Source organism: Coffea arabica, chromosome 3c (genome assembly GCF_036785885.1).
Source record: "Coffea arabica cultivar ET-39 chromosome 3c, Coffea Arabica ET-39 HiFi, whole genome shotgun sequence".
Taxonomy (NCBI): Eukaryota; Viridiplantae; Streptophyta; class Magnoliopsida; order Gentianales; family Rubiaceae; genus Coffea; species Coffea arabica.
The window spans coordinates 17,557,844-17,571,736 of record NC_092314.1 but is presented as its reverse complement, the minus strand read 5'-3'; the positions used below and the strand labels follow the sequence as shown (position 1 = coordinate 17,571,736).

The 13,893-nt window shown below is 37.1% G+C and overlaps 1 protein-coding gene across 35 annotated transcripts; it reads right to left on the bottom strand.

Annotated features, from left to right (window-relative positions):
• Positions 1-1,147: 1,147 nt before the first annotated feature.
• Positions 1,148-12,282, bottom strand: LOC113734826 (pentatricopeptide repeat-containing protein At2g17140). Of its 35 annotated transcripts, none has more exons than XM_072082458.1 (6): positions 9,162-12,282; positions 8,603-8,803; positions 5,683-6,361; positions 5,479-5,558; positions 4,953-5,369; positions 2,978-3,678 (listed from the first exon to the last, which is right to left on the bottom strand). In XM_072082458.1, exons 1-2 carry the CDS (start codon positions 11,678-11,680, stop codon positions 8,677-8,679), a joined length of 2,646 nt encoding a protein of 881 aa, XP_071938559.1. In that variant the 5' UTR covers positions 11,681-12,282; the 3' UTR covers positions 2,978-3,678; positions 4,953-5,369; positions 5,479-5,558; positions 5,683-6,361; positions 8,603-8,676. The 35 variants fall into 35 exon arrangements, with proteins under 35 accessions (XP_071938562.1, XP_071938563.1, XP_071938576.1 ...); XM_072082472.1 differs by having other exon boundaries at positions 4,953-5,214; XM_072082449.1 differs by having other exon boundaries at positions 4,953-6,089; positions 6,196-6,250; positions 6,321-6,361.
• Between the last annotated feature and the right edge of the window lie 1,611 nt (positions 12,283-13,893).

The window sequence follows — 13,893 nt, the reverse complement described above, 5'->3', positions numbered from 1 at the left end:
ATCTGGATCTATGATGTTATACATTTCAATATAATATTCATGGGCTTCCTTGTTTCTTCTTTTATTTTCCAAACTCCTCTGTTCAAAGCGATTCTTGAAAATATAAGAAGAGACTGCTGATGTTGCTGTAGAGTTCTGTGAAACATCATATGAGTCTTGGGAATCTTGCATTTTGTGGTGGGCAACCTTGGGAAAGAGACTGCCCACCATCACCACCTCTATTATCATGATGGCATCAACCATCATGTAAGTACAGCAGGGAAAGAGATCAGGAGATGTGGGCAATCATGTAAAGGGACAACGTTATGCAGATAGATAGAAAATTTTAAGTAGGAAAAAGGTCGCAGGCTATGAGAGAAGACATAAAATGGTGAAACAATGGAGACAGATCGAGAAAGGGAGGGCTATAAAAGATTTAGCACTCCTTTTTGGTATAAATCATAGGTACTCACATCTGTTTTACGATGTGTGACTAATCTGGTTCGAGTTGAATCAGACCCCTTAAAAGAAAAAACTCTGCCAACATTGTCCTTTCCATTCCCATGGTTTTCAAATTCGAGATTTATGGTTAAGGAATACAAGTTCTTTTGTAGAATTATTACTCTTTGATATGGGAGAAGAAAGAGACAGAAAGAAGAGGAGGGGGGGTATTTGATGCCCTTTCTTAATGAAGTTGTGATAATAGACTCGTGTAGAGTAGAATTATCCCGCTATTATATAGCGCGGTCATGATTGTAACTTGCCAATGAATATGTATGAAAGAAGAAAACAAGTAGCTGCAAATCTTCACGACTGCAAGGTCCCGTACTTTTACCCACACAGTCACTTATCTTGGCCTACAACTTTGTATTTTTCACTGATAAAACAGTTGTATTTTATTAATTGATTAAATTTAAGCCCCTAAGAAATAACCTTTTATTATTACTAGCCACATGCAAATTAGAAAAAAATAGCAAAGGTTAATTTTGTGAGCCTACTGAAAAATATTTCTAGCTCCATCACTACTAACCAGACATCAATTCCACTAGCCAAACAGAAAAACCAGGAAACAATCGACACAAACTTGAGTTTCACGGGATGCAGGGAGACAATATGGGAGGGGGTGAGCCTTCCCTTATTTGCTTCCTTTTCTTGACAGCAGATAACATTTAGTTAACCTTATTTCAAGTTGAGTTGATCTCCCAATCCAGAATGTCATACTAAATGAATGTTTCAGGTCACAGAGACACCTGAATATTGTATGTCAATCAGTTCAAGAAAAAGAAGAATTGAGCATTCATTCTTCACATAACCATGTAATTGTAACCTGTAGCCCTAAGTCCTAACTGCCTTCTTCATCATTAGGATTTTTCATACCCGGGAAGAACATAAGTGTCTCTAGCTGGACTTGATGCTCTTTTATTTGAATAAAACCTGTAGGGTCATCATAGATTGCAATTGTCTATACAACCTGCATGACATTAGAAAAGATATCCTGATCTGAAAACCATTACAAGTCCTCGGTGGTAAATTATCCATATCTGTAAAAAAGGGAGGGGGAGCAATTTTTTATGGTAAAAAGTGCACTCATTTCAGTCATTTCTGAAGAAGAAAAGTGGGGGTTTGTTGAATTTCAAGCATTCCATTTTACCAGCAAGATCAGAAGACTTGCTTCACATTTCAAGATATCCAAAAGTTTAGCACCTTTCCTTTGGAAATTTGGATGAGTGTCTGCTTGTATCTGGACTTATTCCTGCAATGCCACCATTAGTCCATCTTAATGCAGAAAATAAGATGTCTTTCAGTTGATACATTGAATGAAATCATGCCAGAGTTTAGACAGACAAGACGATTTCAAGTAGAGGATATCTCAAGTAGGGGAGCCCCGGTGTCCTTCAATAACATCTCAACTATAAAGGAAAGAGGATAACTTGAATATTGACAAATTTGAGTAGCTGACAGTTCTACTAGAGATGATATGCTTGTGTCACCAATGCTCTAATATGTAACAGGTTTGAGCAAAGCTATCTAAGGCTAGCACTCTTTTTCCTATAAGAGAACCAGAGTATCAGGTTAGTCCATTAACACGAAACACTTCCACTGCCCAAATTCCTTAGCACCTTACTCGTGAACAATAGAACCAACTTTTTGTACTTTAAATTAAGAAGATAATAAAGATAACAAACTTGATGAAGTGGGAACAAACCTACAGACGTGTGACCCACTTATCTAGAAAAGAACTAAACAAAATTTGAAGATACATGGGTCGTCAAGGTAAGTAGAGACATGCCAATAAGACAACCTAAACAGAACGTGGACTCGTATACTTTTAAATGCTTTTTTTTTTTTCAATTTTCTCCTTATGCAGGCATGCCAACTAAGTTTTACTTTGCTGACATAACTAAGCATTTTTCACATGAAAATCCCTGACTGACAGTGCCAACTTTCATGTGCATGAGATCTCCATAAAACCACCGCATGTAACTCTTCATTGTCTCAAGTAGTAAAGGACCAAACTCTCACCCACAGGACTGAATGTCCTACACTAAATATCCCTATTAGAGAAGATGACATTTTCCATGCACTTAAAAATTACCAGACCAACATCACTCAGAACTCACTTATGACTTAATAACAGCAGCCAAGTACCTTTCCTGGAAATTTCCAATACCCCAAACCATCAAAGCAAATCAGTATAAACTGAACGAAATGACAGCAGTTACAAGATAAACTATTTCTTTATACAAGTCAATATCTTCTACCCAAAAAGCAAAAAAAAAAATACAAGTCAACATCTCCACAACCTCTGAAATCATTCCAAGAAAAGTAAATGCCATGCAAAATATCCAACCAAAAGCATTCATGGCTAGACAGCACAGATGCAAGACACTGAAAGTATGTGTCTAACTTCCCCTGACCTGAATAATTTAAGAGAAAGTAGGAAGCTACATGCCGGACTACAACCAAAAAAAAAAAAAGCAACTAAGAAGCTACAATATTAACAAATATACAAACATTAAAATCCCAAATAAAATACCACTGATCAAGGCAACAAGAGAAGGTGGAAGAAAGCTGTTTTTCAGAATCTGTAATCCAGCAGGCTATTAATGAACATCTTCTAAACTAAACATGAAATCAAACTAAATTCTCGATCAAAAAAAATTATTCTATAAGAAAGTCTCCTGTGTTGGTGAGCTATTTATGCTTGACCATTGACAGACCGCACAAAACCTCTACATCATCTAGATTGACTTCTACAATCAATGAAGTAAAAGTTTATGAAGCCTGATTATATCCCAAAACGTCAAAACAAGCAGCATGGGGTCCGTGTAGTGAACTAAGGAGTATGCACAAAGTAGTCCAAGCTTAAAGAAGCCGAGAAGATTGATCCAAGTGTGCTCTGTAAGAAACTAGGCCTGAAATTTGACATGACAAGACTTGTAAGGATAACATATTACAACTGCTTATGCAGATCAGAAGGCTAATACAGAACTTTTTCTGCAGAGAATTTATCATGAATATAGGTCTTGTTTTCCAGGAAGCTCTTTTAGGCTTCCATCTAAATAGACAATAACACATTCACTAGTATACACGAGTCATGAGTCATTTTTCTCCCTCAAGGTAAGTAACTGCTTTTTGCCATGATCCATCAGCATTATTGCATAACTTCAGATTTTGTGATCTTATTTGTTCCTGCAACTGTGACGAAATAAGTAAATGGAGATGCATCAAGGCATATAGATAAGCTTCTAATGGAACAGATAAGAGGAGAAATTGCATGCTGGTATCTAATAACTATATAACACAAATAGAACCTGCTTTATGCCAAACAAGCAAAAGCAATACCTGAACAAACTTAAATAAATGTTCTCAGGTAAGAAAAAATAGACATATGAACCAGCACTACTTTAGGTAATAACAAATGCATTTTAACTAAAAACATATTGGCTGAAAACATACAAGCTGCACACACTCTGGCATGCACCCCGTTACTCAAAATTCAAAGTAGAAAAGTAACTCATGATAAACACAGTACTTACCAATTTTGAGAGAAACGAGCTTAGCAAAGGCAACAGAAACAAAGAGCGGTTTGCTATGAGATGACTTTTTCGAATTGCAACTAAATGTGGCACTCCTTGAGTAGACAAAAAGTCATTAAACCAGATTAAACAAAAAGGTCTTTTTGTGCATTCACACAGCCTAAAAGTCATCCATGTCTACCATAGACTTGAGTTTTTTTGTCTTCTAAAAGACTACCACATTTAGTTGCAAAACCGCTCTTTATTTGTGTGTCTTTGTTTCTACTTATAAGTCTATAGATTTGGATATACATGTATCCTTCTAAAGTTACACATCCTAATTAAAGATTGCAAAAGAATGCATAGCAGAGTTTTATAAAGGCATGCAAACCCTGAAGAACATACAAGAATTAGTCAATGCGACATGCAATACATCATGGTTTACCATCTCTTGTGCATGATGATATCATCCATTTTATATTGTGCTTACTTCACTTCTTCAATTGAAAAATAATGAAGCCCAAATCCCTAACCACCAGTATTTAATCTCCTAATCCACAGATTATAGAAGTCAAGTTGTGGTCAAATATCTGAAAGTCACCTTACAAGTCTCCATAAAGCCATTCATAAACCTTTGTAAAAGAACAAACATGAAATTTCGTTTAAAATCCTCCTGAACAACAGTATGACCACCCAGAAAACAATCTTATCCAGCCTTGGTAAAACAGAGAAAGGCAAAATGGAAGATAATTTCGCAGGGACAGGCATATTTTTTAGACTGTCATCACCACCAGTCTGGTTTGAGGCTTAATGTCCATGGAGTAAATTCAACTACTATTCTGGTAACTCAAGTTGATGTAAAACAAGGAAGTAAGACAAATTATGCCACATGAAATCATCTACATTCTTTACTTGGACAAAAGACATGTTCTGAAAGCTCTGGAGTTTAATTACCTGTCATTAAATGGATACCAAGCTTTCAGTCCCCTTTACCAACTGCATCAGCATATTTTACCTGTCACTTCTTGGACAACTGCATCAGCATTATTTACAAAAAGACATGTTTTGAAAGCTCTGCAGTTTAAATTACCTGGCACTACATGGATAGCAAGTTTTCAGACCCCCTTACATGTAGCATGTTGACTAACACCATGTCAGGATAATGGTTTAACAGCAGATGACATCTTCAAGCTTTACTTCATTAGAGAACTCTTTGCTTCACAGACCAAGAAATAGACTGTAGTCAGAAACAATTATCATCGGTCGAGGCGTGAGGACTACTGTTTTCACAGCTGACTGGAATTAAGAAAGAACACTTCTTTGGTGAATTTACTGTCCCTTCAGTTGATTGGATTGTGGCCCTTGACTTCCCTAGCATACAATTGGTTGTTTAAAGTATACAAAAGCTGATATATCTGTTTGTGCTCAGTCATGAGCAATTGAGCAGTCTGGAGACAAAATTCAGATCAGAAACACTCACAGAGCTGACAAAGTTGGAATAGCAAGACAATGGCTGAAGATTAGCATAAGATCTTGCGGATCCTATAGCAAGTAGACTTTCTGTATAATTTTAAAAAGAAAATGAATTTCATTTGTAGCTATTTTATATGTTAGCATAACGTCTTGTCGCAATGCTTCCATCACGCATACTATATAGTAAGAGTGGGGCATTATACACTTTTACCTGCATATACTGTATTAACTGTTGATTGTAATGTTGAGTTCTCTTGACTGTTTAGTGGCTGCTTCTTGCATTTGGCCGTAGACCTCTTAATTATGTTTGACATCTACTTTGCATTTCGTATTTTTGTCCATTTCAACATGAAACAAAACAACCAAGAATTTAGTTAATGGACATGATAGGAAATAAACACCATATGATGTCAAAGGCAGGTAACTGAATAATAAGAAATTGAATGCACCATGCACTTGAGTTTCACAGGATGCAAGAGGGCACTAGGGGATGGAATGACTCTTCCCTTAACTCCAGTTCACTTTTAGTAAACCTCAACTCAAGTTGAACTTGATCTCCCAATCCCCCAATGTCATAGTAAATGAATGTTTGAGAGCACTAGAATCCTCATTTGTATGCTAGCAGTTCAAGAAAAAAAAGAAATGAGAGTTCATTTCTCCATAATGCCATGTAATTGTCAACTCTATTTCTAGTTGCCTTATTCATCATTCAGATTTCTAATACCAGGAAGTCTTAGACTACCCTAAGCATGACTGACACCGAAGGGTATATCAATGTCCTGCATCACAGTAGAAAAGGATATCATGATCTCGATCTTAAAAGAAAGGCAAAAGCAAAAAGTTTATCACCTTTCCTTTGAATGAGTGGCTGTTTATATTGGAACTTGTTCCTGCAATACCACAATTTAGTCGACATTAATGCCGAACCTAAGATTTATTTCAGTTGATTTATTGATAGAATTATGCCAAAGTCTCAACAGATAAGATACTTTCAACTAAGAGAGGATTCAGAGGACGGGAGCTCTTGGTGTTGTCTAATGATATCTCAACTATAAAAGAGCAGTAAATGTCAATAGTGACAGGTTTGAAGAGTTGATAGCTTTAGAAGTACAGGTGACAGCATTTCATGTAACTCAAGGTTACAATGTAACAATTCCACCAAGGTTATATGAGGCTAGCCATTCCTTTTCCTTTAAGATCACCAGTATACCAGGTTCTCCCACTAAAACACAACACTTCATAACCAAGATTCCTTAACACTATAAGCATGAACCATGAAACAATTCTTTTATACTTTCAAATAAGAAGAGTAGAGAAAACAAATTAGATGAAGTGGAAACAAACCTACAGGCATGCGACTCAGAACTATCCAGAAAGAACCAAAACCAATTGGAAGATACGTGAATCAGCAAGGTCAATTAGAAGCAATGCCATCAAGGACAGTCTAAACACAACTTGAACTTTGAAAAAAAATTACTTGTCCTCTTTCATTTTTTCCTTATGCAGGGATATCAACCAAGTTTTAACTAGTTTGACATAGCTAAGTATTTTCATATGAAAATCACACACTGGCAAAATGCCGTCCTCCATCAATATGGGATCTCAGCAAATCCACCACCTGGAACCATTACTTGTCCCAAGTATGAAAGAACCAAGCTCTGATCCACAGGATTTGATATCCGTATTAGACAAGATAGCATTTTTCATGCATTTAAAAATTTCAACACCAATGTCACTTAAGTCTCAGTAATAACCTAATAACAACAGCCACACTTTTCCTGGAGAACTTCAGCATCCAAAATCCTTTCAAAGTACATGAATAGGAATTGAATAAAATAACAGCAGTTCTAAGACAAACTAATTAAATAAATAAACGAAGCTTTACAGAACCTTCAAGATCATACCAAGAAAAGCAAAAAAGCACCAAAAAAAACCAAACAATGGTCATTGCTGTCTAGCAGACACATGAGACAGCAAAAGTATGTACCACATTTCATTTGGCTTGAATAATTTAAGAGAAAGTAGGAATCCACATGCCTGACTACTAAAAATAAACTAGGAAGATACAATATTAACTAAAATATGAACATCAGAACCAAAAACCAACCTCTAAGGCAAGAACGGAAGTAGCAAAACGTATTTTATGAAATTGTTATCTAAAGATGCCACTAATGACCATTTAGCAGATTAAACACAAATTTAAATTGAAAAGTCACTCCTGCAACAGTTTGATTCAGTACTCTATAATAGGATCTCCTAAGTTGGCGAGCTATTAATGCATGCAAGTAAAGGAGCGCAACCAACCTCTACATCATCTACCCTAACTCCTATAACCAATGAAGTGAAACTTATACCCTGATTACTATCCCAGAACGTCAAAACAAGCAGCATAGGATCTGTCTGGTGATCATACAGGTATGCATTAAAGAAGCCAAAAGATAGATTCCAAATGTGCACTGCAAGAAACTTGGCCCAAAATTTGGATATGACATGATATGTAAGGGAACTAATTAGAAATGCATGTGCAGATCAGCGGGGCTAACAGACACATAACTTTTTTAGCAGAGTTTTCATCTTTAATACAGGTCTTTTCTTCCTGAAAATTCCTGAAGTCTTCCCTCTCATGTAGACAATGACATATTGACCAGTATACATGAGGCATGAGTCATTTTTCTGCTTCTAGGTTAGTTAGTATAATTTGCTTCATTCGATCACCAGCTTTACTGTGTTACTTCAGAATTTGCAATGATACTTGCTCATACATAGCTTTGACAAAGTAACTTGATAGAGATGGTCTGGTCCCAAAAGACATACCCACACAACCATGCAAAGAGGCCCCCGGGGCCGGGGGGGGGGGAGGGTGGGAGGGTAGCAAGATATAAAAATGCATTGCAGGTAGTGGCCACTTTCACACTGCATGCCAGTTTCGACAAGGAGGATAAAATAAGAGCAAGAATTATATTTCCTAAACAGTTCCAAAAGTCACATCGAAGAATGCATTGCAGGTAGTGGCCACTTTCAAACTGCATGCCAGTTTCGACATGGAGGATAAAAAAAGAGCAAGAATTATATTTCCTAAACAGTTCCAAAAGTCACATCGAAGAAACAAAAGACGAAAATCATGACCTTACCTAAGTCTTGACCCTCAGTCCGAACAACAAGAGAAATTATCCTGCATATGTATATGTGACAAAAACATATAATTTTATCCAGCAGCATCCCATTCATCAAGATAGTCACTTCTTTTGACTTGTAGACTTGATACACTTCCTTGACCCCATCCCTTTTGCACCCGCTTCAAAGTTTTCAAAGCTGTTGAGCTTCCATCTTCTCTGTAAAAGTTCACCAACACACTTGTAAAGACACTCAAAAGAACAATAAATGAATAAATGTTACTCAGACCAGATTTCTTGACTAAAGTATCATAAGCAACAAAAATATTGTATACGATATGTGAAGGGATCCAAGATGACATGAAACAAGTAGCTAGAGATTTTCAACTCTTAACCCCTTAAATGGTCTAATATTCAAATAAAGCAATATGCATTAACAACCATATATTAAAGCCTTTGCACCTTCAGCTGCCATTTTTATAGGAACCAGTGGCAGGTAAGACAAAAGCAATAACTGTTTTTTACAACCACAGAGAAAAGAAGAAAGAAGTTGAAAACCCCCAAAGAGAAACCACACCTGTGCAAGATTGTCTGCCAATGGCTTCCAAGAGATCGATCTAGTTTCCCTAGTTTCCCCCGACTTGACGCCCTATCAACTTGGTTAAAGTAAACCTTGTTTACCACCCTACCTTGTGCAGCCATATTTAGCATTCTCTCTGATAGTTCATCAGCCTCGTGCTTCCTTCCTCTTTTAGTCAATGCATCAATCACTGGCATAAATGATGCAGGATCAAACCCATACCCTTTAGAAATCATTTTGTTGAGAACCTCATGAGCTTCTTCAAACTTTTCATCTTTGCACAACCTATCAATCAGATCTGTGTACAGGAAGTTGCCTAGGCAAAGATATCTGTTCATTGCAGCTTCAAATATTACCTTTGCTTCCAATGTTTCCCCCCCGGTTAGCATCTCATTGAATATTATAGCATAAAGTGCTTCCTTATGGCCACATATATCAAGAGCAATATCAAATACATCTAGTGCAGGCCTGAATTCACCCACCCTACAAAATGCTTTAATTAAAAACTCGAATGAATCAGTATTTGGGGTGGTTGTACCCTTCTGTAACATTTCCTCTAAAAGAGAAATAGCTTCTTCTGTTCTTCCTGCTTCACAAAGACAGCTTATTACAGTATTGTATGTAAAAACATTGGGAGAAATGCCTCTTTCTCTCATCTCATCCATCAGTCCAGACATTTCAAATATTTGACTCTTGCTCCGCAGCCCTAGAATCAAAGAGTTGTATGTATTTAAGTTCTTGTTGCAACCCTTTTTCTCCATGTCCTTCAAAACCTGAAATGCAGATGATACCTTACCCTTTTTACACAAATTGTAGAGAAAAGTATTATATACAACTGAATCAGGGTATAAGTTTTTCTTCATCATCTCAACAAACTTCTTTTTGGCTTCATCAAGCCTTCCATCATTGCACAAGCCGCTAATGATGGTTGAATATGTAATTAAGTCAGGCATGCATTTCTTTCCGTTGTTTCCCTCATCCACCAGGCCAATGAAGGAATTCCCAATATTACCAAGAGCAGCACTTCCATGAGTCCACATTTCACTCACAATTTCAACTGCTTTGTCCACCCTTCCAGTTCTGCAAAGACCATCAATCACAATATTGCAACTCACAATGTCCAAATCACAGCCACCTTCATTCATCTTTTGCAGTAGCTTCTCTGCTTCTGAAATTTTCCCTTCTTTCCAGAGGCTGTGCAGCAAAATGTTGCATGTATAATTATTTGGAGTGTATCCATTCTTCATCATCTCATGTAAAACCCTGTTTGCCTCTACTACCTTTCCTTTGCAGCAGTATCCATGGAGTAGAGTACTATAAGTGACCGTATCTGGAGAGATCCCACCACTTGTCATCAATCCCATCAACGTCCTTGCATCACCGAGCATCCCATTCTTGCACAGGCCATTCATCACAATGTTGTATGAGTATGTACTTGGTTCTACACCCTGATCCACCATATCTTTAAGAACTAACTGAGCATCAAAGACCTTCTTATTCCTTACCAAACCATACAGCCATATGTTATAGCTCTCAACATTCGGGAAAACATCATTTTGCTTCATGGACTGAACCAGGGTCTTCGCTTCATCCAACATGCCTTCATTGCAAAACCCCTCTAACATCAAGTTAAATGTAATCGTATTAAGTTTAGGTAAGCCCAACTCTTCATTCATCTGCATGTCCCTAAAAATCCTGGAAGCCTCCAACATGTTACCCGACTTGCAAAGTGCTGAAATCCTAGAGTTAAATGTAACAACATCCGGAACAAGCCCATCCTCCCTCATCTGCTCCACCAATTTCTCTGCCTCCTCAGTCTTACCTTCTTTACAAAAGCACGCAATCAAAGTGTTATAAATAACCAAATTTGGGAACACATCCATTTCCTTCATCAAATCCAAAAGCTCCAATCCTTTAGAAGCAAGTCCGACTCTACAATACCCACGGACCAAAATCCCAAAACTGAACTCATTAGGTTCACATCCTTTTTCACGCATTTTATCAAATAGTTTCTGAGCATCTTCCAATCGACCCGAATCACACAGCCCACCAATCAACAGGTTAAAAGTATACGTTTCTGGCAAAATCCCAGCAAAAATCATGTCTTTATACAACCAAGAAACGAAGTTTTGCTGACAATCTCCTTTCAGCGAAGACTGAATAAGCAAATTGTACAGCGAAACCAAAGGAGGGCGATCAGGGAACTGGGCTCGGAGAGTTTGAAACTGAGACAAGGCCTTGTCAACATGGCCTGACTCGGCCAGGATCCTAACGACGGTGTATAGAGAAGAATTCTTTACGGGTGGTTGGGAAAGAAGGAAATGGTGAAGACTGTCGATCTCGGAGAACATACTGGAGCGAAGGAGAATGCGGGTGATGATGGGGAGAGATTGGAAGAAGAGGTTGGGAGTTGAGAGAGACATCCGTTTGAAGAGTTGCCATGCGAGTTTGGGGTTTTTTGAGTTCTTTAGCAGAGCATTCGCCAGTTTTATCTTTGGTTGCTGCTGCTGCTCCATCTCTCTCCAATGCAAAATGCCAAGTTTGTGGGTTCCTGAATTCAATTTAATCAGTTTTTTCGCGGGAGAGAGCAGCGTTTAGTATTGGCAGGGGCAAAACGTTTTTAAAATTCAGTTTGTAAAGTTTGATATGTCAAATGCATTGCGTAGTTGGCCCTTTTTTTTTGCGCATTTCACCATTTCGGTCCTAAAGTTTTTCTCTAGAACCAATTTCATCCTTCATGATTTATTTTAACCAATTTAGTCTTCAAACTAATTTTCCAGTTCCAATGTAGGACTTTTCCGGCGGCATCACCAAATTTTACACATTCCATGCGACCAGGCAGGGGCATAACTGTCACACGGGCTAAACTTCTATAGATAACATGTTTCTAGTGGAAATTGAGTTCATACTCCGAAAATATTTCTCCCAGTGGATAATTCCTTGAGTTTGAGCAATCATTCAAGTGTCCCTGGAAGCCGGCCATTGAACTCAATATAGGACAGTGGCAAATGCTTTAAGTTTAGTGTCCCTACTAAAAACTCACAACAATTTTTACACATTATATAAAAAAAGAAGAGAAGATCACTGTCAAAATGTGAAAACAAATTAAACTTTGAAACTTGTCTCTAATAATTATTATCATGACAATAAATTCCAAAAAAGAAAGAAAGAAAGAAAGTTTTCAGAAATGTTCAGCGAAATTTGGACCTTGTAAATGCCAATATTCAACCCATTTTCAAGGGGAACGAGTCTGAACGATGCGCTCTGCTTGGTTGAGTTGGGCAAAGAAAAAGAAGATGAAAAGAGGGAGTGGTGATTCAGCATCGGAATAAACCAAATTCAAAGTGGAGGTTCATCCGACTTTGAAAAGTTGTCAGCCAAAGAAAGGCTTTTTGAGCAAAAGGAATAAGAGAAAGCTGAGGGCATTGATCTGGGGTTTGTGATCGAGAAGAAATCTACGACAAAATGTTCTTGAGAGCGAAGATCCCATTGATGAAGAGGAAGAGAAATGATTTGCTAAATTTTGGGGGAAATTGAAATGAAATGTGGCTTTTGAATTCAAGAAGAGCAAGTAGATCTATGGTGAGATTTTGAGTTGGTATAATTGCTTGGTGAAGCATAAAACAATTTGCCATCATTAAAGAAGCAAAGAGGATACGAATAGTCGAATATTCACTATAATTGCAGAAGTTTAGCCCTGTGTGATCATTATCTCTGCTCGACCGCATAGAATGTGGAAAATGTGGTGGTGCCGCCTCAAAAGTTCTATATTAAAAATGAAAAATTAGTTTGCGAACTAAATTGGTTAAAATAAATCATGAAGGACAAAATTAATTTTAGTGAAAAAACTTGGCGATCAAAATGGTGAAATTCCCTTTTTTGTCAAAAAAAAATAATGTTATAAGAGTCTGCACCACCTACCTTTTTTTTTGCCAAAAGGTCATCAAGGTATCAACAATGCATTACACTTAAAGAGTATAATTCATATGTCATATCATCACTTTGTTGTCCCTCTTTTGTTACACTATCTCTTTATTATCCCCTCTTTCATTATACTGTCTCTTATTACAGATTACAGTCTACAAAGTAGTTATATTATCTTTTTATTATCTCCTCTTCTATTACATTATCTCTCACTAAATATTACATTCTACAAAGTATGATAGCATGAACCTACAATCAAATCACATATTTATTTTAATAATTCACAATACATATCCCATAAATAAATAAATTTATTTTCTAAAGAATGATTTCATCATTTATGGAAAATAATTTATTAACTTTCACGAAAATTTTTTTATTTTTTGAAAAAGTATATTGTGAGCTAAGCGCTTGCAAGCATCCTGTCATGATCGATACTCCATGGAACACATTTTCCATCAGTTTCTTCTATCAATTCATTGGTGAGAGTAATATTTTTGATCCCATGTTGTGTTGAATATGGCAGTATTTGTGTTGAATATGGCAGTATTTGAGTGTCTGAAATAGACTTTGTCGGTGTTGCATTTTCTTGCTCGATGCCAAAATCAAAATCCTTCAGTGTCTTCTATCGATTCATTGGTGAAAGTAATATTTTTGACCCCATGTTGTGTTGAATATGGCGGTATTTGAGTGTCCGAAATAAACTTTTGTCGGTGTTGCATTTTCTTGCTCGGTGCCAAAATCAAAATCCTTCCTTGTCTCATTCAGAGTCATTGGGGCTTCCACAACCCAAACCAGGGTTATA

Coding starts and splice junctions, on each gene's coding strand:
- LOC113734826 (XM_072082459.1), bottom strand. CDS start 11,680: ATGGAGCAGCAGCAGCAACCAAAGATAAAACTGGCGAATGCTCTGCTA. Junction 8,804..9,161: donor TGGCAGACAATCTTGCACAG/GTGTGGTTTCTC, acceptor GAACTTTTACAG/AGAAGATGGAAGCTCAACAG.